General features: G+C 45.7%; 1 protein-coding gene across 1 annotated transcript in view; it reads right to left on the reverse strand.

The window, feature by feature from the left end:
• Siah3 (siah E3 ubiquitin protein ligase family member 3) overlaps positions 1-22,683 on the reverse strand; it is a 65,565-nt gene extending 42,882 nt beyond the window's left edge. Inside the window, exon 1 of the mRNA XM_032917768.1 lies at positions 22,137-22,683. Coding sequence (XP_032773659.1) covers positions 22,137-22,271 — 135 coding nt within the window. The 5' untranslated portion in view covers positions 22,272-22,683. The remainder of the gene's footprint in view (positions 1-22,136) is intronic.
• Positions 22,684-26,185: the final 3,502 nt, after the last annotated feature.

The raw sequence follows: 26,185 nt of genomic DNA on the forward strand, positions 1-26,185 counted from the left end.
AAGCCCCTGCTTTTCCGCTGCACTGCATCCCATCAATGACATGGCCAGCCCAGCTTCCACTTGGAGACTAACTATGGCCATGTCTTAGCCTTGCTGAACCCCAGAGCTCTCCGCAGAGCTCTCTCCTCAGAACTCAGGTGTTTGCAGCTTTGTAGCTACTGGGGCTTCCTCAGGCTACTGAAGCCATGCCGAGAAGCTGATAGTGTCCAGGGAAGAAGTCAGCATCTAGACCTAGTGGCTTAAACTGAATTGGTCATAGAGAAAATAGTGGCAGACAGAACAGGGGACTCTGGGGACAAAAAACTACATTTTTTTTTTTTCTTTTTTTTTTTTTCTTTCCTTTTTCCGGGCTGGGACAGGAGAAAGCTCTAACTGAGCCAAATTTTTTTTTCTTTTTCATTTAGAAAAACTGTACCTTAAACAACAGCCTGCCTTTTTCCACTCTAAGTGTTTCAGTACGAGAGAAACCTACACAGCCAATTCAATGGCAGTGAACATGGAGTTGCCACCAACGACTCCTGTCATCTCTGCAGTGCCATGAGGGCGGTGCGCTGGTCTAACCCACTTTGCAATCAAATCAATGGAGGTTTCCAAGGACCAGTCACTTACCCAAGGGCAGCCGCAGGGTCCACGTGCTCCAGAAATTGTTACTCAGGCCCTGAGGTTGAACACTGGCTACTGGCTAGAAGGGTCTGCCATGCTGCATCTTAAAACAGCAGCAGCCCCCACCCCACACACGGACACACAGACACACACACACACCCACACACACACACACACACACACACACACACACACACACACACTGACATCTATCCTCAGCAATGACTGTTAGGTAAATTTGGCTTCCTTCTTTGTCTGCACTGTTTGTCCCTCACAGAAGACCAATAGGCAGCTGCCTCTGAAGCTGGCTAATCCTCTCAGATACAAACGAGGACAGGAGAGCTATGCCCAGTAGCTAACGTGTGCTGTGCCTCTACCCCTTTGTCTACCTCTAACATCTACAAGACCCATACAGCACTTATCTAAATGTTTTGGTGTTAATAAACTAGGCCAGCGGACTGTTAAATTAAACTAATAAATAAATAAGCATTTTTTCCCCTCGTGCTTTGTGAGAAGGGCATCTTAGAGGACCAAGTTTGGGTTGAGACTGTGAGGATTCCATGCATAATGTTCTAGCATGTGGCAAGGGAGAGATAGTGCAACACCGACGACTGTCCCAAGTCCTGGCTTTTTTCCACCTGGGATGTGCATGCCACCTCAAGCCTGTCCTCTGAGGTCTGTCCAGTCTCTATGAACGCAAGTCTTGCCATCAGGCAGAGGGCCATGCTTGCTGCTGCCATAGTTCGTGTTTGGAGCAGGGGATTGTATGGATGATGAGTTCTAGGGACCCAGAAGAAGGGGTTGGGGTACAAGAGAGCCTTCCTCGTCCCCAAAGTGCAGCAAAGCCCTATAGAGCGTGAGGTTCAGAGAATCATCTCAGGCACCTCATACAAGAGTGGATCTACAGGCATGAGGCCATCCATCTCAGTCAGGAGGGGATTCTCTTCATAAGAACAACCACAACAATTAGCTTCACTGAGAGCTGGCCATGCGTCCACCAGACAATGGGCCCTGCGTGGAGATGGACTCATTAGTAGCAGATTCTCAGAGCCTCCACTTTGGTGGGAGGAGAGAGCAGAAGCTTAGCAGTCCTGTACCATGACAGACATACAGACAAGATACTTAGGGAGAGATTCTGGCCTGAGATGACACACTCGTGGTCCTGGGGGCTAGAATTCACCGAGGAAGCAGGGAAGGGTATTTTGTGGGGAGAATAGAAGGCTGTACCTAGTAAAGTCTGTATCATTGGGGATGGGGTGGGTGGTCTGTGAGATAGGGAACACAAGAGGCTAGCCTGGGCCAGGCACTTGTCTCCCTTTTAGAGAGACGGGGGTGGGGTGGGTTCTGGCAGCACAGGACAGGCAGGAAATGACATTTGTAGATATATGGTGTTGAAACCAATACAGCAAGATCTGAGAGAAAGATAATTGTGGAAATGCTAGACATGGTAGTGTACCCTGTAAACCCAGTGATGGGATGGACATTGAAATGAGGATAAGGAGTTCAAGGCCAGCCCCCGCCGTGGTGTGTGTGTGTGTGTGTGTGTGTGTGTGTGTGTGGTGTGTAAGGATTAACAAAAGCCTGATTGTTAACTGATTAAATCAATATGCATGGAGCCCTTGGGATATGCCAGGCACTGATCTATTTAGAGATACTGCTGTGGGAAGGGCAGAGACGGTCCCTGCTCTCACTGGGTTTCCATTCTAATGAGAAGGCAGGAACATCATAGGCATAAATAACACAAACTAAAGATGACAGACATAAGTATGGTGGATGATGGCTGGTAGAAGAGAGTGGACAGAGGAGACAGGATCAAAGATGACAGAGAAGCTCATTAGTTTGTGCGTTTCTGCCGCCGGCATGTGTTTACCGAGGACCAGCCTAGGAAAGTGTTCCTAGCACGGAGAGATGATACAACGTTAGTCCTGCTTTTTGGCATTCATGCCTCATGGCAGACTCAGACACTGCTTAAAAGTCACGCACCACACTGGAATACATAGTCAATGGTAGGTGTTCAAGGCACTGGTTCTATTAGACTATAATGGAGCTGAATGATATTCACGGGTTAGTATCCTTACTGTACATTTTCTGGGTATAGATGTGGTCTAAACATGCAAATAGCGGTGTGGTATAAGCCTGCATCATTCCGTACTGCAGCATGCTGTATAGACTTGTACCCTAAGAGCAACAAGCTGTACCAAGTATGTAAACTTAGACTGCCCTATACCAGTTTGTCAAATATTCTTACGATAATCACATGATTACAGGACTGCCAATTCCTGCTCGTCTCAGACTATATCCCCATCATGGGATATAGTGGGAATCATGTATGTGTCTCACCCACCACTAGGGTGCATTCTGAAAAGGGAGGTGTTTGACAGAGTACGACCAAGGAGCTTAACATAGACTGGTATCTGCAAAGGTTGCTTTGAGGGTGAGGGTGGGGGTTAAAGAAAATTCCTAGGCCCATGGCAGGAGGTGTCAAGGAGAATTAACTGTACTAAGTGACTGGAGGGTGACAGGCAGTGAGCTATTGCCTGAAGTCACCCAGCAGGCAGGGTGGACTCAGGGACCATGTTTCTGTTGTTCTGCCACTCATTCCCCATGCTCCCCCCAAGCCCCTGCACTTGTGATGTGCCATGCATGTGGACACACGTGCGTGTGGGTGTCTGTGTACTTGTGTGTAAGTGCATGGGGGAAGCCAGAGGTTAATGGCAGAAACCATCCTCAATCACTCATTGCCTAATTAGTTGAGGAAGGGTCACATAAACCTAGAGCTTACCAATATGGCTAGCAAGGCAAGCTTGATCTGGAGATCCCCTGCCACTATGCCCATCTGGGCTGTGGGAGTCTGAACTCTTATCCTCACACTTGCATGGCAAGTAAGTTAATCACCGAGTCATCTCTCTGGCCGCTGTTGTTGTCTCTTAAATAGAGAGCACGTTTTTATTTTGGTGAATGTATCTGGCATGACACTTAGCATCATAACTGCTTGGGAGTGTGTATTTCAGTGGCATTGAGTTCACACTACGCAGCCATCATTACTGTCCCCAAAGGGGGCTTGTTACTGTAGACAGGAGCTGTGGCCACCAGCAGTAACACCCACTTCTTTCTCCCCTTGCCCTCATTACCTACCCAATGTCTCTATAGATTTGCTTATTTTATATAAATCATACAAATGGAAATGGATATTGTTTGTTTCTTTGTTTCTAGCATATTTCATAAAGCATAAGGTTTAAATCTTTCAGATATAGGGTACATCAGAATTCCATTTTTATGGCTAAATACTATTCTACTATATATATTACTATGTTTTACTGGTTGGTTGATCTATTGAAGGGAATATAGGTTGTTTAGCCATTGTGGGTAATGTTGTGATTAATATTCATGCATACGTGTCTATTTCGGTTTCTGTTTTTAATTCTTGGAGGTATAGAGCTGGAAGCTAAATTCTAGGTCATATGGTAATTCTGTGTTAATTTTTTGGAGAGGAAACTCCACATGACTTTTTATAGCATCTGGGTCATTATCGTTCCTTCCAACAATGCATCATGGTTCCAAGTTCTCTGGGTTCTTGGCATCTCTTGTCATTCTCCTGTACCTTTAGTGTGCCAGGTCTACATCCCTTTAGAACCTCTGATCACCCAAGTATGCAGTCTCTACTGAGCCCTCAGTTTCCTTGGGTCAGTGGGAAAATTCAAGAGACCCCTTCTGAATTCCTATCACCAATGATAGAAAGAATCAAAACCAGGAGGACACTGGGTAAGAAACTGGGTCAGCCTCATGAGACCATGTTGCATGACTTTGTTACTCTTAGGCTGTGGCAAGGTCTTGGTGGGGACCACACAGTGCAGAGAGCCATTTATCTCATGATGGATAGGAAAAAGGGAGAGACGATGGAGGGAGATAGACCAAAGACAAAAGAGGTGCTTCAAGAACATGCCCCCAGTGACTGACTTTCTCAGCTAGGCCCCATTTCTCAAGAGATTAATTCAGTGACAAGGCCAGAGGCCTGCTCTATGGCTCCACATCTGAACTTTGCTACCCTGGGGACCAAGCATTCAAACATTGATCCTCCAAGAACATTTCATATCTAAAGTGCCATAGAACTGGAAGGCTGGTGAAGAACTCGGGACTTCCCCAGTAGATGACTGTTACAGGGACCATCTTCTAAGGACTCTTTCAACCTCCCATTAGAGCTCTATTCCTCATAACAGAATAAATAAAAACATACTCAAGGCAATAACTTAGAACACATAGGCTGCTCCGTCGTCTGTGCCCCACCTCTCCTCCATCTGTGATCTGCAGTACTTTTAGGTCCCGGAAGCAAGGCAAAACCTAAGCTCAGTCTTCTCAGACTCCTTTCAGCAGACCAAGTCCCTTCCGGGGCTCTCAGTGAATGATCTAGCTGGTCCGAGCAAGCCATCCCACGTCTGTCTCTGTCTCTGTCTCTCTCTCTTCATCCGTGTCTCTTCATCTCTCTGTCTCTGATTCTTTCCCTCTCTGTTCATGTCTGTCTGACTCTTCATCTATCTGTCTGTTTGTTTCTCTCATCTGTCTGTCTGTCTGTATCTCTCTCTTTCTGTCTCTCTCTCTTCATCTGTCTGTCTCTGACTCCCTGTCTGTTCATCTTTGTCTGTTTCTTCATCTGTCTGTTTCTCTCATTTGTCTGTCTCTCTCATCTGTCTGTCTGTCTCAGGGACAGTCTTTTGCTGAAACTGCTCAGTAGTTTCCTAAGCTAACAGGTCGTCAAGCTCTAACATCCTCAACCCCTGCTCTGAGATTCTCTAGTTCCTGCCTCCCAGTGCTGGAATTACAGGTACACATTGCTGCGCATGGCCTTGTATGACAGTACTGGTGGTTGAACTCAGGTCCTCGAGCAAACCCAGCATGCACTTTACCTGCCGAACCACCACCTGAGCCCAGGACAGGTCTCTTTGATTCTGAATCTTTGCTCGCTACTCCAATTACTCTTCACGGTGCTCAGAGGTCAAGAAGAAGCTACAGACACACAAGCAGGTTGGTCAGAGTCCCATTTGGAACAAAGCAGGGCAGAGAAGAGGACCAGAAATGGGTGATGTGTGAATCTCTATCACCTTCCCCACACTGCCTAGTGACCCGAGGTGCTGAGCAATGTGCCAGACAGTTTTATTTGCTACCCACAATCCACCACGGGGGTTGGCAAGGTGAGTGCTGCCATCCAGCTGGATTTTGCAGACAGGAAGGTGTCTGGTGAAGGTCAGGGCTTAGTAGAGCAGGGAGGGTCTGACTCCAGGCCCTGAATGGGCTCTTCTCCCAGCAAGCAGATGACTCACTTTGGCCCTGTTGACTCAAAGCTGCCCAGGGCCTCTGGTAAGAACTCAGCCAAGCTTGCAACAATCAATCAAGAGTTTTCCTGAGGCCGCTGCATGAGCTCACCACTAGTCTTCCCAAGCTGCTCTCCCCTCTCCCCCCAAAAAAATCCATCCCCCAACTCCCACAAAAACTACTCTCTGATTCTGTCCCATTCAGCCTGGCAAAGCCCATTTCCGTCATGATATTCAAATTGGAAACCTTTCAGTTCTCGTTAGTTTGGTTGCAGCAGTCATTACTACCTAAACAATTAATCCCTGAATGCCAATTTCGTACGAGAATTATCCTGGACTCAACCGCGTATTTTCTCAGCAATGAGGCTGAAGCAATTATTCCAGGCTTTTGTAAGCAAACCTGCTGTGCTTGGCACTTTGCATGAGTTCATCGTCGCTGGCTTCTCCGCTCTGTGTAACAGTGAAGGCTGACATTAGCGGTGGGAAGCGGCTTTACTGTTCATCCACCCCTGGCCTTGAACCTACCACTTACTACCACTTCACTTCATAGTATGCTCCGGGGGACAAGCTCACCTGCTCAGGTGATTTTTACCCTTCTTTTATTGGCGGGGAGGGATAGGATGGGTCATCTGAGGATGACCTTGACTTTGTGATTCTCCTGTCTTCACCTCCAACATACTCAACATACTGGAATTGCAGGTCTACATGAGGCTATACCTCTTTTTTTTTTTTTTTTTTTTTGGTGGTGGTGGTGCTGGGACTTGAACCCAGGGATTTGCACATAGCAGGCAACTATTCTACTGGCTGAGGCACATCTCAAGTCCCTCATATCTGCCACCTCTTGCCTTCTTCTTGTAGCCACTAGCTTCTGTTTATTAACACTTACTCCATTTGCTAAGAGCCCACCCTGTGCTAGTCATTTTGTTTACACTACAAGCTCAGGCTATGGGCCCTGGGGATTCATCATCTAAGAAGGACACAGCCACAGCAATGAAAGCACAGAGTGAAGTCTGAGCACTGGGCTTTGAAGCTCTCCTGGGCCCAAGACAAAGTAGTGCCTGATTCTCCTCTGAGACGGGATGGTCAGGAAAGCCTTCGCTGAAGGAGGCAGGACTGCATCTTGGAAAGTCCACTGTTGGTTCTAATCTCTGGCTATGGCTCTGTCCTCTACCATTGGACGTCCCCAGTTCTCTGAGATACTCACTGGTACCCACTCTGCAGACACCACATTCTGTTCATATGGACACAGTCCTCAGACCTAAGAGAGTATGGTGCCACATCTGCCATCTTGATTCTGTGAGATTAGTGGTAACTATGCAGATTCCTGCGCTAGCTCCAGACAGGGGGAAGAGCAGGTTTCAGAGCCTGCTGGGCTGTCCAGTATGAAGTTTGTCCAATGTGAAGTCAGACACATCCGTCTGGACTTGTATCCATTGGCCTGCTACAACAATGTCTATCTCAAATTTTCCCAGCTCCATGGAGGGAAATTATCTTCCTAGTTTCCAGTTTTTACTCTGGGAGTTCTTAGGGAGATGTGCAGAGGAATACACAAAGAAACCAATCTTATTAATTCTTCAACAAGATAACAAAATAAGCCAGACACGGGGGGCACACACCAGTAATCCCAGAACTTGGGAGGCAGAGTCAGGAGGATGGCTGTAAGTTTGAGGCAAGTCTGGGCTACATAGAGAGTTCTGGCTCAGCTAGGGTTACGTAGCGAGACAGTCTCAGCTGCCTGATATATCTGATATATGTATATAACAATCAAACAAAACTCAAAGACTCTAACAGACACATCTGGGGATGATGGATTAACTTAACAGACATTGCTGCATTGAAAATTTGCAGCTTCCTTAGGGATATGGTTTACTTCCTTCTGTAATTTGAAACTTTCAGTCCCAGAAATTCTTCTAATTGAATAAGGGAAGATATTTCCCTGACAATTCTTTATTTGACATGGGAGAAGAATGTGAAAGAGAAATTTTTCATAAGCATGCCTATGTACCAGGTACTGAGTAGGTACTTGCTAGGTTCAGTGATGTATAATCACCTCATCTGCCCTTGTTACCCTCATATTCTGGGTCTCACTACAAATGAAGGAACCAAACTCGGGGTGAGTAAGTAACTTGCCATAGTTAGGAACATCAGAACTAAACCTGAAGTCACACTTGAGTCAAAGTATATGCTCTAGTTTTATTTCAGTTTCTGTGATAAAATACCCTGACCAAAAAACAACTTAGAAGGGGCAGATTTCAGTTTATGATTCCAGTTTATAGGTCAATGGAGAATTCAAGGTAGGACCACCCCCCCCAACAGCTAATCATATCACATCCACACTCAAAAGCAGAAAAGAAATTAATGCATACATACTTGCTTGCTTGTGCTCTACTCTTAAACAGTTCAAGACATCCTGCATAGGGAATGGTGCCACCCATAGTGGGCTGGGTCTTCCCACATAAATTACTACAATTAAGACAATCTCCACATCAGGTCCATAGGCCAAACCAATTTGCCACTGAGAGTCTCTTCCCATGTGATTCTAGATTGTGTCAAGTTGACAATTTAAGCTACCCATCTACAGTGTTTGATCTTTTCAACATATATTTGGATTTTTCCTACTAAATCTCTGTCACCTTTAATAAAATGGATTAAGTTGTACAATTAGCCTATTTGTCCTTTCCATCCATTCTCATCTCATTTCTCCTATCACTCCACCATTTGGTGCAAATTACCTCAAACTTTAAACTGATTGGTTTTGGGGTTTTTGAGGTTAGTTCTCATGCGGAGGTCAGGCTGGCTTCTAACTCACTATGTAGCCAAAACTGTCACTGAGTTTCTTCTGATCTCCGTGTCTCTGTCTCACAAGCAGGATGGGAGGTGTGCACCACCACATCTAGCTTTCAATTTTCTTTTAAATAGAGGCAGTGTCTAAAGCCCAACAGCAAATCTCCAGCTCAGGACAGCAAGGTTGCCTTGGAGGGACGCAAAGAACAAGTGTCACCCCTGTCACTTGACAGATGGAGAGATCAAGGCTGAGTGCTCAGACCCCTCTGGGGAGCAAGGAGGAGAGCTGGTTCGGCTTTACCCTTGTACTCTAGGTGGGCTTTCTTCACCAGGTATGCTCAGGAGCTGGGGAAATGCCCCTACTAAATTGGCCTGTGGGTCAGGCTGTGGGACATTTTCTTCATTAATGTAGGAAGGCGTAGTCCATGTGGGTGGTGCTACCCCGGGGTAGATGGTTTTGGGTTCTATAAGAAAGCAGGCTGAGAAAGCCATGGGGAGCAAGCCAGTAAGCAGCACCCATCCATGGCCCTGCATCAGCTCTGCCTCCAGGTTCCTGCCTTAAGTGACTGCTCAGACTTCCCTTAATGATGAGCGACAAGATGTAAAATGAAATACGATTTATCTCCAAAAGTTGCTTTTGGTCAAGGTGATTTCTCATGGCAATCAAAGCTGCACCAAAGAGATGAGGCATAGAGTTGGGGCTTTATTCTGGGATATTTTAAATCTACATGAGACTATTTTATAACAAATGTAAATTATATTCTGTAGGCCCATTTATCTAAGGACATTTCATCCTTAGGCACAGTGTTTTAACCAATTGTAACTGATTGTACCAAAACATTTAGTAAGATATTAAATACTTAAATAATCACTAAAATTAATGTATAACTTCACATTCTGTACACAAACACCATGAAGAGTATACTGAATGATTGTAAGTTTTTGACCTTGAGAAGCATAGTAATTTTAAACTTATTATTATTATTATTATTATTATTATTATTTTATTTGTGTTCATGTGTGTTTTACATACATGTATATATATATACATATATATGAAATCTCCATTGTGTCTTCTAGTTAGTTAATTATAAACTGGACACTAAGGATGCTTTTCTGTAGGTGCCTAAGAAACGCCCTTTAAGAGAGTTTCCTTGTAGCAATATGCAGGAAAACAAATATTGCTTATAATTATGTAATAAAACTCACATTATAGTAGGCCTATGTGATACAGATTTCTAATCACCATAGTTTATTTTCCATCTGAAAGGTAAAATTCATTGATTTTGCCATTTTTCAGAAGTTTTGGTGAGAAAGTCATTATTTCTGTTTCACTAGAGCCAACTCAGACCTTGCTGTGTAAGCACTGTCAGCAGTGAGTATTTATTTTCTATTATGTGTTTTCCCGGGCAAAACGGAGAGGCACTTCTTATCTCCCTCCCTGTTTCATGCAAAGACCTCTGTTGTGTGACAGACTAGGAGCCAGGGAAGGAGGCATCTTTGAAGTAGACTTCCAAAGGAAGAGATGGTCCAGGATGGCAGGTTATGGGACACTGTCTCCTGTCATTCTTGGGTTTTATTGTCTTAGGGAAATGCTAATGCAGGGCTTTATGTAGAACAGAAATTCTACCACATCCCTAAAGCTCATCTCGGAGTACAAATGTGGCCCCAACCTTTGATACAGTGCTTCAGAATGTTGGTAGGAGGCAGTAACCAGCAGTCTGTTATCCTAAGGCTAGTACACCATCAGGAACATCACTGCGTCTGGGTCCTGGATCTGTTCAGGAAGTCTGAAATGTCCAAACACTTTTCATGACAATTATACATGTCATACTCTTCGTTTTCAACATTCCTGCGCGTGTCATGGTTTCTTAGTTACTTTTCTATTTCTATACTAAGACACCATGATGTAGGCAACTTACAAAAGAAACAGTTTTTTTGGAGCCCACAGTTTCAGCAGGCGAGTCCATGACCATTGTGGTTGGAAGCATGGCACCAGGCAGGCAGGCATGGCCCTGGAGCAGTATGTGAGAGCTTACATGCTGATTCATAAGTAGGAGGCAGGGAAAGAGAGAGATGCTGGAAATGAGGATGACTTGGGCTTTTTGCTACCTCAAAGCCTACTCCTAGTAACATAGCTCCTCCAATGAGGACACACCCCCTAATCCTTTCCAAACAGTTCTTCCAACTGGGGGCTAAGTATTCAAACACATGAACCTCTGGAGGCCAGTCTCATTCAAACTACAAGTGGCATCTTATAGAGGCTGCATGATGTGTGATATTGTACAATACATCAGATTATTAATGCGTGTTTGTTTCTACATTAACATTATAAACAGTATTTGCTTCTCTGTGTAAGGGACCTCTCTTATATGGGCGTTCCTCAATGTAACTACAGAAAAGTAAGGGCTCCTGTGTAATTTCCAGTTTATAATTAACTGGAAGGCACAATGTAGATTGTGTGTGTGTGTGTGTGTGTGTGTGTGTGTGTGTGTAAAACACATCCCAGTGAGAGGTTCCAGTAGAGAACTGCCACCAGCCATAACCTTCACTTTTTTCTAACAGAAAGCTTTTGCTAATGTGAATAATATTCTCAAAAGCTTTCTAAAAGGAACCCATCTAGCTGATAAAACTTTTTATTTGAAAGTTTAAAAGTTGTAAAGTTATCAGTGCACAGGTTACTTAGCCCAAGTTGACACTGGAAAGCAGACATCAGCAAGAGAAGGACCTTCACATGAACATCTTAGGAGAGGAATAGAATTTGAGCCACACCATCGACCTGTGTCTTGTGGATGTTAGTCTGGTTATATAGGTGACTATCTAACCTTCCATATTCTGATTCTCTGGTTAAATTGCTAAGCTCATTGGGCTGGTGAGACCCATCACCAGGTTCATCAGGTTAAGGCATTTCCCCAGACAAGATTGATGACCTGAATTCAATTCTCAGATCCCTCAAAAGCCAAATGCAGTGGTGAGCATCTGTAACCCCAGCACTCCTGTGGCCCCATGGGAGATAGAGATGAAAATAACCCAGAAGTTCACCTGTCAGTTAGCCTGGAGTACACAGGTAGCAGAAACAACGAGAGAGACCCTGCCTCAAACCAATTCTATTCCTAAATGAAAATGCACTTTAGATGGGGTGAAAACAGGGAACACTTTGAGGAATAGCTATGCTGAGGAAAGATCCTCCCAGCCTCTATCTTATCTGTGATGGTTAGCTTGTTAACCTGACACAACTTTGAATGACCTGAGATGAGAGTCCCCAATAAGAAATGTCTACAGGTGGTTGGCGGATCTCTAGGGGTTGTCTTTGATTCATTGGTGTTGTGGGCGAGACCATTCCCTAGAAAGGGTGTTCTTGAACGATATAGAAATGGAGAGACTGAGCTCAGAACAAGCGAACAATGCATTTGTCTACATTTGTTCCTTCTCTGTTCTCGGATGAATGGGGAAGAGCTGCTCCAACTGAATTCCGGCCTTGACCTCCGCAGGACCATGGGCCTGGAATCATAAACCAAACAAGCCCTTTCAAGCTTAAGTTGTTCTTTGTCAAAGTATTTTATCACAGCCACACAAATGGTACTGGAGCCATCTCCTAATTATAAAGTAATTGCATTGACACTCTTGACCTTGCTTGCTGCTGTGGTATTTAAGAACTGAGATGGCTAACGTTTATATAAATACAGATCATTCGGCAGAACAATTTTGCTAATTTACAACTTATTAGGACTCTGATATAGATATTTAAAAAGTCATATGAGAATTCACTGATTCTTTTATTTTTATTTACACATTCATATTTATCTTTTGAGCTAGGATCTTGCTCTGTAGCTCAGGCTGGCCTGAAAGCCACTAGGGTAGTCCACTTTGGTCTTAAACTCATGGTAATTCTCCTGTCTCGACTTCCTAAGTGTTGGGATTACAGGTATGAGCCATCAAACCTAGCAATTAACTGGTATTTGAGAAAATAAGTATTTTTCTCCAAGTGGTCTTTTGGAAAAGGTGCACTGAATGTCACTTCCAGACACAGTTATGTTCATAGCTTGTGATTATTTTTAAATTGTCTGTTGAGAGGGACTTAAATCATGCTCAATCCAAAAGCCTGGTGATTGGCTTCTCCTCCCTCGCGCTCGCACGTGTTCACTCCTAACTATCATCTCTCGGTGAAATTTGTACCAAGTCTCTCAAAAATCAATACCATGTAAGTTTTCTGAACAGCTTGGCCATTTGCTTGAGTCTGGATGATTACAGCACTCTGCAGATCTGTGCCTGCCAGTGTGAGGGCCTCGGCTAACAGTCTTGGGAGAGAGGGGCTGTTGTCAGGGAAAGCAGAGGTGAGCTCTGAGATCCTTGCTATTTTTCAATGAAGTTTCTGATGGGGCTCACCCTGCGAGAGGCATCATGTTTGGACAATCCTCTTCCCATTGGCTAACCAAGTCTGTGTATTAGTCAGAGACTCCAAGTAGAGTGGCAGAACAGCAGGTGATATAGTTTTCCTTTCAACTTCAATACTCTCTGGTTTTAGAAATACTTTGTGGTGTGACCTGATGCAGAGAAGGCTGAAATACGGGTGTTGTACACATACATTCTAATTTTAGCATCCACTCCTATGTATGAAAGACTACGCAATCCCCTTCTTTGAGTTAAGAAACTGCAGACCTAGCTGCATCCCCTAGAATCATCACTGTGAATCCACATTCCCGTAATTTTACACGTACATCTACCTGTTTCTCCTGCTTGCTGGGAGGACAGGAATTCAGTACCAATTTTCTGAGCTCTCATACAAAGAATATCAATAAGATATACACAACCCCTTTGGTTAATTGTCTTTAAAAGGTTACAAGCACTTCCCCTCCCCCCTTTTTTTTGTTGTTGTTAAAAGCAATTCAGAAACTCTGTAGCATGGTCCTTAGTACTTAGTATGTGCTCAATAAATGTAGTTTAATTTTTTAAAAGTCCACAATCTAAAATCTATACGCACAGGCTTCCCCAACAACAGAAGCCAAGATAAGGACTCTGAGGCAATAGTTGACTTGGGGAGTTTGTAGCAAGCAGAGGAAAGGAGCAAAGTTAATGCAAGCTGCATTAGCCCTACCTGCAGCCTTGAGAGACACAGAGAAAACCTCCCAGGGTTGCCCAGCAGGGGCTAGAGTATCATACCCGTGTTTATATACATGAGGATAAACGAAAACAGCTCTCAGCTCGATATTCTACACACACACACACACACACGCACACACACACACGCAGGCACGCACGCACACACACACACACGCACACGCACACACACACGCAGAGTGAGTGTGTAGCCTGGGTTGTAAGCTATGATGCGGAACCTTGTCAAGAAGTGTCAAAAGGCACAGGATTTTAATCAAAGAAAGAGAGAGCTTACTCACCAAGAACTCACCCATATTGGGTCAGCACCTTAACCGTTCTGCTTTGATATTATATATAAGGTGGAGTGTGATAATTATACACCCCTTCCTAGAGACAGCTAAATGCTCAGTTCTGCACTAAACAGTTCTGCACACAGCTGGCCTTGAGTACATGGTAGTTTTTTTTTTTTTTTGTGTGACTATTATTGTCATGACTTATTAACCTGAGTATGTCCAAGAAACAATGGAAAACTACTGTGTGAGTTTCAGGATATGTGGCCTGGCTCAGCTTGTAATATGTCACATGAGTACCTAATTTAGGCAAAGGGAACTGAGCTTCTGAGTGGCTACTTGCTTAGGACTCTTTGGCACACCTTGGCCGAGTCCTTTGACATACTTTGAGGAGCCATGATGTCTGGGTACTAAGCCAGGAGGTAGTAGGGTTAGCTGGTCGGCCTGCTGTAAAGCCTATTTTGTACTGGTTTGGGTTCTGTCTCTGTGGGACCTTCCAGGTAAGATAATCTTGTCTTTTCGTCTACAAATATTGGCTTTTGATGATGCCCCACATTGTACCCTCTCCTGCTTTGTTGAGGGGGTGGGAAAGGCCTACCCCTCCCATTTTACAACTCTCTTCTTGATGGAATTCTGATGCCATGGGCTAGTGGAGATAACCCGGCGGCACAGAGCACATTCCTCATTATGGGTTCCTGATTTAACAATACTTCAATGGATCCAGAAATTATATTAAGAGATACAATATCTTTTAAAAGTATAACTGACATTGCCACTTAGACCATAATTCTAAATTATCCACAAAAAGAGAAAGAAAGAAAGAAAGAAAGGAAGGAAGGAAGGAAGGAAGGAAGGAAGGAAGAGAGGGAGGGAGGGAGGACGGAGGGGGAGGGAGGGAGAGAGAGAGGGGGGGGGAAGAGAGAAGAAAGAGAAAAGAAAGACAGTGCTTTTATTCTGGGCTCATGGCCAAAGTGAAAATGTAGCCTTTGGTAACAGAACTTGATCTGTCCCGCTATTTGACCAACTGAAGTGGTGGTTGCTTGGCTTTAGTGACTTCCTATGAGCCCTCACTGTGCCTGAGTCATGTGTCCGCATCAGCAGTTTGGGTATAAGGAACAGTTTTCTTGATGCCCCGTGGTGGCCCCACTGGCAACATCCTGAGAGCTAAGCTCCTCTAGGACCTTCCTGCACCAAAGTGCCCATTCCCATGGTATTGCCTCAGGCAGAGTCAGAACAAAGAGCAGGAGTATGTGAGACCTGTGCCTGCTGCAGCTCCACCAGCTGTGACCTTGGACTAGATGCCTGATCTTTTTAAAAGAATTATTTATTTACTTTATATATGTGAGTACACTGTAGACACTCCAGAAGAGGGCATCAGATCCCATGACAGATGGTTGTGAGCCACCATGTGGCTGCTGGGAATTGAACTCAGGACCCCCAGAAGAACAGTCAGTGCTTTTAACCACTGAGCCATCTCTCCAGCCCCTAGATGCTTGCTCTTGGAGCCTCATGGGTTAGACTTGAATTGGAACGTTGTTCTAATCCTCCTCCCTTGAAAAGCATGCTTTGGAACACTGTCCCTCAGTTGCCTTAGCTTTGCTGTTGTAATTTCCTGTCTGTGACAGACCATCATGGTTAAGGCAACACCGAAGGAGAAGTTTGTTTGAGGCTTACTGTTCCATAGGGTTAGAGTCCATGATGGTGGAACCGAGGTAGCAGGTGGCGGGCGGCAGGAGCAGAAGCCAAGAGCTCACATCGGGAGCCATAAACGGGAGACCCAGAGAGCACTGGGCGTGACTCAAGTCTTTTGAAACCTCATGGTCCAGCCCAGGGACATTCCCCCTCCAGTTAGGTCACACCTCCTAATTCTCCCCAAACGGCCAACAACTGAGGCCCAAGTATTCAGAGGGCTGAGAATTCTGGGGGACATCTCTTTCAAACTACCATGCTTTCTAACATTGAATTTGAGGGGTTGGTTTACCCATCTGAGTTTAACTCGAGGACTGGGTCGTGTTTACATTGTGCCAAAGGCTTCAGAATGTGATCCCAGCCCAGCCTGGGATGAGCCATGGTACCATTAACTTGTGAGAAGGGCATTTCTGATTCGCTCAACAGCACTGACAGCAGGCATGATCACCAATGGTAATGGTAGGGAAGTGAGCCATACTGCTGTTACACACACACACACACACACACACACACACACACACACACACACACACCTTCGTTTTCACAAATGAAAAGAAACAAGGTTCACAAAGGTCAAAGATATCTATCACTCAAACTCAGGGGTCCCTAACCCCAAAATAATTAGTGCTGGAGGAGCCGGGAAAGTGCTGGAAATGGTAATGACTGTGATTTGATCGTGGTGCACCGTGTAACAAGAAATGTATATAAACTTCGCACGTCCATTCAGAATTGGGAAGAGAGATGCTCAAGGAAAGTGGCCTTGGATCCCCACAGTCAGCTCAGACACTACACTTCCTTCCCAGCTCTGCTATTGGTGGCTAGTGGCAGTCACCAGGAACCAGCATCAACTAGCAAAACTAGCACGGGGAGCCCCCCTCTGTGCTCCCACCTTCCTTGGCTGCATATGAACTGTAGCTTCCCTGCTTTGACATGCGAGCTCTTAACCATTCCTAGAGCTACAGAACCCATGTGGAGGCACATCTCCCCTCCCCAGGACATCTTGTCTATGACACTGTGTATCTGAGCAGGTCACTGCACTGCTTAGGGCAAGATGACTTTTTAAGTACAAAACACCGTCTTGGACAGTTGCTCCCTACCCTCTCTCCGTTGTTAATTGCTAGGAAAGTAGTCTGTCTCTACTTGGGAAAAGTGCTCGAGTATCTCTGATCTTGCTGTGGGTTGCAGAGGGAGTCTAAGCTATCAGTTGTGTCATTTCCCCAGACAGTCCTTGTAGGTAGAGAGAGCCTCGTTAGGGGAATTTCACAAAACGGGCCGGAGGCTGCTGGGTAAATGCAGAACGGAGGGGTCTGCTCGCCTCTGTCCACCTCTGTCCAGCTTCCTGCTTGTATTGACACAGAATCGCTAGCACGCGGCTAACTGAGTTACTGCCCGGGGCCTGGGGCCGGCTGTTACACGGCTCAGGAGCCTCATTTGCAGTCACCATTAACCAGAAAAGCTGTGTAGCTGTTTGGTGCCCATGGCGTCAGAGAATATTTGCAGAAACCAAGGGGCTGAGAGAGGCTAAGGAGCCTTTGGTTTAAAAGTGGGAGAGTGTGGACCTTAACCTGCCCTCCCCGCCCCCTCCTCCCCAACCTCTCAGGTCCTAACAGCCTTGAAAGAGCGCTAAACTGGGCTGGAAGAGAACCTGGGGAGATGTCAGAGACTGGGAACAGCGACCCTCTGATGTGGCCGTGCAGGGAAGAACTGGGTAACCCACATACCAGCTCTTCAGCAATCTTGTCACAAAGCTTTGAACTGCTTTAAAGTGGGCATTCGCGATGATCACTCCAAAGGCTGCCTGCCTCTCAATCTCCAAAACCACTCAGGTCTTCTGCTCTCTTTACACGCCCTGCTGTGCTGTCCCGAGGAGTTAAGCAAAGGCCCAGGGCAGTTTAGCATTTCCAAAGATCTCCACACAGCAGAGGCAGAAGCCATGTTGGACTCACACCTCACCTTCCCCCTCTTTTCTCCCCTCTCCCCTCTTTCTTCTCCTGGCCCCTCTTTTCTGCCCTCCCCATTCTAATCTTCCTCTCACTCTAATCTCCTCTTCCTCATCTCCTGCCCCTCCTCCCTTTCCCACCTCTTACAACCCTCTCTTCTCCCCCAGCACAGCACTCAACATTCACCCACACAAGCTGCTCTCAGAACGAAAGGCACATAGATGCTGCAAGGAATGGACCTGGAACAACTCCAGTTTCAGATTTCGCATCTGCCAGGCACTTAAATTAAAACCACCACCACTGTGTGTGTGTGTGTGTGTGTGTGTGTGTGTGTGTGTGTGTGTGTGTGTGTGTGTGTGTGTGTGTGCTGTTTGTAAATCTAAGATTAATGGGTTATAAGAAGAATGGCGGGGATCTAGCTGAATGAAGACAGGGAAGTGGGGTACTAATCTTCTTCAGTCCAGTGCAGAGGAGGACACTGGGTGGCGCATTAGACAGGGCCTTTCGGAAGTTTGCCAGAAAGCATTTTGCTAGCATTTCTTTTTTAAAACTCATTTATCAAAGCCGTGGTTAAGAGGAGGAAGTCACCCAGCCACCTCAGCTCACTGTGGCCTTGGGAAGGGTTGAGGGCTAGGATCGGAGGGGCTCTGTTGAGCCTGCAGACCCTTTTCTGGAGAACCCTGGCTGCAGGAACTGGCTGGGACACTCTGCAAAGGATGTGTCTGCAGACAGGGCAGGGCTTCTGGTGGGTAGGCCAATGGGAGATGAACCAGGAGAGAAAGGCTGCTTTGTGTGGGGATGGGCAGCATCTGGAGATGGTAGCCTGAAAGCTGGCCACCTCAGAAGCACTCTCCATGAGGTGGAGAGTAAATGGGAGCAGGGAGTGAGCACCATCTGAAATCCTGATCTAGGCAAAGTGTTACAAGTACAGATAGACAAAAACAGACATAGAGGAATCCAAGGAGTGAGCCTGGCGCTCCCATTTCTAAGCAGGCATTTAAAGCCCAGTGTTTCAGGTCAGCCGGCTGTACATTCTGTAGGACCCTTTAGAATGGATTTATGGGTACGACAATTTTAGCCACAGTATCTGCAATCCCTGGAAGGCTCCGTTTTCCATCTACAAGGAAAGGCATCAGCTTAAAGGATTCTTGGGTTAGCGAGACTGCTAATGAGGGTGACCTGTAGAAGCTGCGTGGTGTTCTCTGTGCAGCTGGTGAATTATAACTCAGCACTTGCTTGTGGTCCTGAGATGTTGTTAGGATTCTCAAGAAAGAGCAGATCTGTTTCCCAACAGTCTTCACAGCGGCCTTTGTAGCTCCAGGCAGCCCAGGAAAGTAAGGTTGTGCTCCAGAGCCACATAGGACATAGCAGGTCACCACTTCATGTCCCAGCCAGTCTTAAAGTGCGGGGATGCACCACAGATCAATAGCTATTCTGGGTTAACATTGCCACAGCTTTTTTTCCTCCAAAAAAGGAATCCCCTCCCCCAATAGATCACAGCTTATTATAGCAAAGACTTTTTGGGGGTAGGGAGTGGTCTATTTATGGAACATTTAGGGAGAGAACTCTTTGAATTTGTGTGCACATTTTAGCTTAATCAGCAGGGCAATGGTGCTTTTATTTTTAAGGTCTGCTAGCTTCAGGTTGAAAGGTGGGTCTGCTGACCTTCTGTCACCTGGGTGCTGGAGCTGAGCTGACAGAGACCCCCAGAGCAGTTTGGCTGCTGGGTAGGTCCCTCTGCCAGCAGTGGCCCTCCAAGTCCTGTGTATGGGACCCAAATACTGTGGCATACAACACTATGCTTACTTACAGTGAGGCTCTGATGAGCTAAGTTCCTAAGGGGGTGTTAATGGAAAATGAAAAGCCAAATGATCGCACGTGTACACACACACACACACACACACACACACACACACACACACACACATACACACACACTACACCATGAACAATCACTCCTTAAAAGCACACGACATGTTTTTCTGTTCCTGATTATGGGAGCATAAGTTATCTTAAAGCTTTAAGTTACACTCTTTGAGAAGCCTATAAAGTACATGCAGGGTGTGTGTGTGTGTATGTGTGTGCATGTGTTTGTGTGTGTATGTATGTGTGTATGTGTGTGCATATGTGTATATGTGTATGTGTGTGCATATGTTTGTTTATATATGTATGTGTGTGTTTGTGTATGTGTGTGCATGTGTTTGTGTGTGTATGTATGTGTGTATGTGTGTGCATATGTGTATATGTGTATGTGTGTGCATATGTTTGTTTATATATGTATGTGTGTGTTTGTGTATGTGTGTGCATGTGTTTGTGTGCATATGTATGTATGTATGTATGTATGTGTGTGTATGTGTGTGCATTTATGTGTGTGTGTATTTAGAGGAGAGACTGTTACAAACACATTTATTCATTCCCGTTGCCCCATATTATCTCTTGGCAGCTTCAGAAAGCTATGGAGAAGGTAGGACAGATATTTCTAGGTTTGTCTTCAAGATGAGGAAGGGAAGGCTGAGAAAGGTTGACTCATTCAGTTACACTGTTGTCCAAGGTAACTCAAAGCCTTTTACCGGCCCCTGCATTGGGGCAACAAGACTGTTGTGGTCAATAAGCAGTCATCACTACAGAACATACACAGGCGATTCCCCTTGCTGCCCCGCAGGACCTGAGCGCCCTCCCTTCCCCATCCTTGGGCAGTCAGTGAACCACATAAATTCAAACTTTAGAGCTGCTATGTCACATAATTTCAAAAGGTATTAAAATGCAAAACAGGAGTAAACAATATTTCTTGCCGCAGGGAAGTAACTAATAGGAGTTGACAAAATAATGGGATGGAGTAAGGTCTCCAAAGTGGCCCTGGAATGGAATTCAAGAGTATTTTTAATATGGTTACTGTGTACTTGTTCTGCCAAGGATGGCTGGAGGAGAATCCTCATTTATAAAACCAAGCCATAAAAAAAATACAGAAGAGGAAAGAGGCGAATAAGCGAGCATAAGACAGGGAGAGCACACACGGACGCTTCGGCGAGATTCGAGGATTTGTCACAGCCTGGGTACCACTGGAAAGCCAGTTGGGTTCTCAGTATAGTCCACATTCCCTCCATCACGTTGCCCCTGGAATATGACCTCAGAGGCTCCAGATAGCTGTCAGTTTAAAGACTTCCAGGAATGGAGGTGGGAACACTTAAACACCAGTCTGCAGCAAGAGGGCTGAGGACCATCCATCGGACCATGAGAGTCTATCCTACAGCATTAACCCACTACAGGCATCGCTCAACACCACCGAACCACAGGGGTCAGAATCACAGCCTCGGTCTCCTAGACAGTCCCACACTCAGTTGCAGACACAGCCCCTCCCCCTGTCGTCAGTGCCCTGTACAGTGAAGGTAGGCAAGCCGCCGTCTAATGACTCCTGTGTTCTAGTTGATTTTCAGACAATTCCACCTTTGGGGAGTTTAGCTGTACTGTCCCAGCATGCTCTTTCCCCATTCCTCATCTTCCCCACATCCCTAGGCAGTGTCTCTTCATTAATTTCTTCATCTGCACCATGACATGTAGAGGTCCTTCTAGCCCTGCATTTTGCCTTAGAACATTGACATAAAAGGGTGAACAGGGAGAAGGCAGCACCAAGCGAGCAGGTGAGGCAGTCACACTGGCAGCTCAGCAGCCAGCCGCCTGCAGGCTCCAGGCAGCCGCAGCAGCTCCTAGCTGGGTTTCATTACACAATTGAAGAGAAGCCCTCCTCTGACTGCTCTCCTCAGTGGAGGCTCACATCTAGTTGGCAGGAGGGAAAGGAGCTAAACTCCTCCCAGCAGCAACACACAGAGACACCTCTCTCTCTCTCTCTCTCTCTCTCTCTCTCTCTCTCTCTCTCTCTCTCTCTCTCTCTCTCTCTCACACACACACACACACACACACACACACTTTGACACAGTTTGAGGACAAGGGCAAACTCTTGCAGAAACGGCCCCTTGCCAACTCCCGGGTCCTACTGTATTAAAGCGCCCCAGTCCTGCATGGCCAAATCCTTGCACTGACCAGCGGAACAGACAGCAATTTCGGTAACTTTTCAGATTTTTTTTTCCTCCTCGGCACTGGCCCATAAATGCTTGGGAGGGAGGTAAGGACACCTTTTCCCTACTCTTCCCTTCACCCTCCCTTCTACCCCTCCCCCTGTTCCCCTCCCCCCTCCCCGCCCCCCGAGGACCGTGTGCGGAAGCCACTACATGCCCACTCTTCTGTTGCTTGCCAGTCCAGAAAACACCACACAGTCACCAAGCTACCCAGAGAGCGAGAATGAGGCAAGCATCCCCCAGCCTGGGGTCCTAGCACTAGCAAACTATTTGCATGAGCTCCTGATAGAAGTCTCCTGAGAAAGGGCTGGAGGCCCCGTGGGGATGGCAGAAAGCTGAGGGGAAGTGACTCACCTTTAGATTGTTGGTGGGGTTGACCACACAGACAAGTTGCCCAGCAGCAGAGAAAACCCGTTTAGCCTTGTAGTGCTGAAACCGGAGGTGAATGAGATCCAACACAGCCCCAAAGCACTGTGTAAAGAAAAGCATCACAACTTTTGGGGGGTCGTTGGCACAGGAAGGCAGCGGAGGAAGCTGTAAGTCCTTGGGCTCTGAATGGAGCACAGCCTCCGAGACACTCCGCTCCAGCCCGGCTTAGCGCGCCTTCATATTCATCATCAAAATAAGACGGTTAGAATCTTGCAGCAGCGAGGCAGCCAATCAAAAGGACAGAAATGTTATCCTTGAGGTTCAGAGACAGCCAATAACAAATACCTCCCCTACTGAAACTCCCTGATGAATTGAGCCTGGCGGAGAATGTATTATTGAACATTACCATAGATCAGCACACTGCATTTATCTTGTGATTACAGCCAGCCACACATAATGCTGGGGAGATAGGCTGACAAAATTGATTGCTTAATGTGTCTCCATTTATTAATTGACTTAATTTAACACGAGAGCCTTTCTTAGTGCCCTGAACAAAACCCCCATCCAAAAAAAAAAAATTGTAAAACATTTACACCTCCAAACAGGCAAGCATTGTGCTCCAACAGGCAGATGGGGTCGGCAGCTTGTGGCTCTACTCGCGGAGCTGCTGGGAGAAAATCAAATACTACAAGACACTGATTCAAGATAAGAATTTGGCAGCCGCAGAAATGTGTGTCTTTCAGTCTTACGCTCTGACTCTCTGCAGTTTGGATTGTAGCCCCTTGATAAATCACTCACCGTTCTTTATGCAAAAAAGAAAAAACATCCGACAAATGAATTTGGAATTGAGGAGGGACATGCATATAATTACATATATTTCAAAATACAGTAATCACTGAACTCTCTTTTATTAAAGCATAAGAATGCACAGAGCACGCTTCTAAAAATAATGAAATCCCTGATGCACGAACACACACACACACACACACACACACACACACACACACACACACAGAGAGAGAGAGAGAGAGAGAGAGAGAGAGAGAGACCTACACGGGAAAGAAAGTGGCTGGTACATCAGCAGAATAATTACAGATGCAGAGATGCAGAGAACCTGCGCTTGTCGCTCATTTGCATATTCGTGGGCAGCAAATTGCTAATTAACCAGTAGATTGTTGGAGATATTAGAATGGAGATTAAGGAATACACACAGCACAGCGCTTGTTTGTGTGAATACCAGCAGCAGGGCATTGTGCTGGAGTAAGGAGAGACCCGTCCTGGTCCAGTCACTAGCTGCCACACAGCACTGCCAACCCCATGCCGAGGTGGGCGGTGAGGCCACCCACCCGCTCCTGAGGACAGGTCCGGAGCAGTTTCTGAAAGGCTCTGGACTTGCTGGGAGTCAGTTCCATGGTTCGTTTCATCTCTACCACGAAAGCCCAAGAGCTGGGAGTGCTGAGTTTTAGTTCTTTGGCTGTTTCTACACTGAGTGGTGAGGTAGACTGAGCCTCAGCCATTGGTCTGAGGCTGTAGCTCCTTCCTTGATCCTCGCTGCACTTCCCCAGGGTGGCTACAAACACAGCCAGACAACACAAAACCGTAAAGTTGTTCGAAACATCATGAGACTAAAAACCAAATCAAACCAAAACACACGCCAAAAAAACCCTCTATTGCACTGTTGTTGACAGCATGAACTCTGTACACGGCGACGTCCGTCTTGATGACAAAAAACTAGAGGTGCTGGTGTCACAGGGCCTACGCTGCCACCCTCTGACTCCAGGACACACAAGTCTGTGACCTGCTCAGGCACTTAGGGTAAGGACACACACGGTGAAATACGGCAGAAAAGAAGGTGCCCAGGTTTAGGAAAGCTAAGCGGAGTCAGGGTTGATTTTAACTCGAGTTTTTAAACCAAATCAAATCTAGAGCAGTGGCTCCCAACCTTCCTAATGTTTTGAACCTTTAACTCAGTTCCTCACATTCCTCACTTCATGATGATTGCCCCAACCATAAAATTATTTTTGTTGCTACTTCATAACTGCAATTGTGTGACTGTTATGAGTGGAAATGAATATCTGTGTTTTCCAAGGGTCTTAGGCGACCCCAGTGAAAAAGGGTCCTTTGACCCCCAAAGGGTCATGACCCACAGGTTGAAAACTGCTGATCTAAAAGAACAAGTTGCATGGCAGACAAAATAGGATGCTAATGTTTGTACTTTAAATGCACCTGCACAATATATGACAGTGTTTGAACCAAGTAATCACAAATCAATGTTCTCTAAAACCAAGGTATGCATTCCTAGACCCACAACGTGGGTCCTAGTTTGGTTTCTATTGCTGGGGTGAACACATGATCAAAAGCAACTTGAGGGAAGAGTTTATTTGGCTTACACTTCGACGTCATAGTCCATCAATGAGAGAAGTCAGGGCAGGAACTCAAGGCAGGAACCTGGAAGCAGGAACTGAAGCAGGGGTCATGAAAAACACTGCTTACTGCATGCTTTCTGTGACTTGCCTTCTATGGCTTGCTCAGGCTGCTTTCTTACAGAACCCAGACATCCTGTCCAGTGGTAGCACCGCCCACAGTGGGCTGAGCCCTTCCAAATTAATCACTAATGAAGAAAATGCGCCACAGGCTTGCCTACAGAAAATCTGATAGAGGCAACCCCTCAACTAAGGTCCCCTCCTGCCAGATAATATTAGTTTCAGTCCTATTGGCAAAAACCAACCAGTGCAGAGTGTTCGAAAATACATAGTATACAGTCAGATTTTATAAATAAGTATTATTAATCTACAAAATTAGAAGACACTTTCAAAAGTTTTTATCATTTGTAATAAATTTCCAGCAATTTAGCAGGATAACATTCCATGATTTTATTGTCTTTAGGGTGCTTTCTCGTTTTGTGGGGTACGTGTGTGTGTGTGTGTGTGTGTGTATGTGTGTGTGTATGTATGTATGTGTGTGTGGTGTATGTGTGTGTGGTGTATGTGTGTATGTATATGTGTGTGGTGTATATGTGTGTGTGTGTATATGTATGTGTGTGTGGTGTGTGTGTGTGGTGTATGTGTTTGTGTGGTGTGTATGTGTGTGTGTGTATGGTGTACATCTATATGTGTGTGTGTGTGGTGTACATCTATGTATGTGTGGTGTATGTGTGTGTGTAGTGTACATCTATATGTGTGTGTGTGATGTATGTGTGTGTGTGATGTGTGTGTGTGTTTATGTGTGTGTGTGATATGCATGTATGTGTGTGTGGTGTGCATGTTTGTGTATGTGGTGTGTGTGTGTGTGTGTGTGAGTGTGTGTACCTGCCTTGTCGTGTGTGTAGAAGTCAGATGACAACATGCAGGCTTGCAGGTGTCAACTTTCTCCTTCCAGTGTGAGGGGCCCAGGGAGATTGAACTCAGGTTGTCAGGCTTTGGCACTGAGCCTCTTGATGGCCCCCTTTTTGGTGTTATGAGATGGGATCTCATATAGCCCAAGCTGGCCGCAAATCTTCTATACGACCACTCCCGATGCATCCTGAGTGCTGGGATTACAGGTGTGCACCACTGTGCCCAGCTATATTTTTTAAAAAAATAAAATTGAGCATTTATTTCCATGCACCAGTTCAAGTATGATTCAGACAGCATAAACTTCCACTTTTATATTCTTGGTTAAATGGAACTATTACTTCATTTACATTTACTTACTTACTTTTGTTTTACTTTTTCTTGCCATACTAGAAGGAAGTCCATTGACAGGGGTGATTTTTGCCATTATTTATAAGGGGTGAATTTTATATAAAATGGCTGTGATCAAGATAAAGACACCATCCTGCAGGATGAAGGCCAGCTGAGTACTTTGAGACATTAAAAACAAGAATGCTCCTTTTAGTTTGATTAAAGCCCATTTTAGAGCAGTTTTTGATTCAGGACAATGTTGTGGTTTGCCCTGGAGTTATCTGTATTTTGATGCTAATTCCACTGCCCCTAGGACAGCTGCCTAATCACCACTCAGGAATCAGGTGACTTCACCAGAACCTCCCCACTGAA

The sequence above is a fragment of the Rattus rattus genome, chromosome 12 (assembly GCF_011064425.1).
Source record: "Rattus rattus isolate New Zealand chromosome 12, Rrattus_CSIRO_v1, whole genome shotgun sequence".
NCBI classification, from domain to species: Eukaryota; Metazoa; Chordata; class Mammalia; order Rodentia; family Muridae; genus Rattus; species Rattus rattus.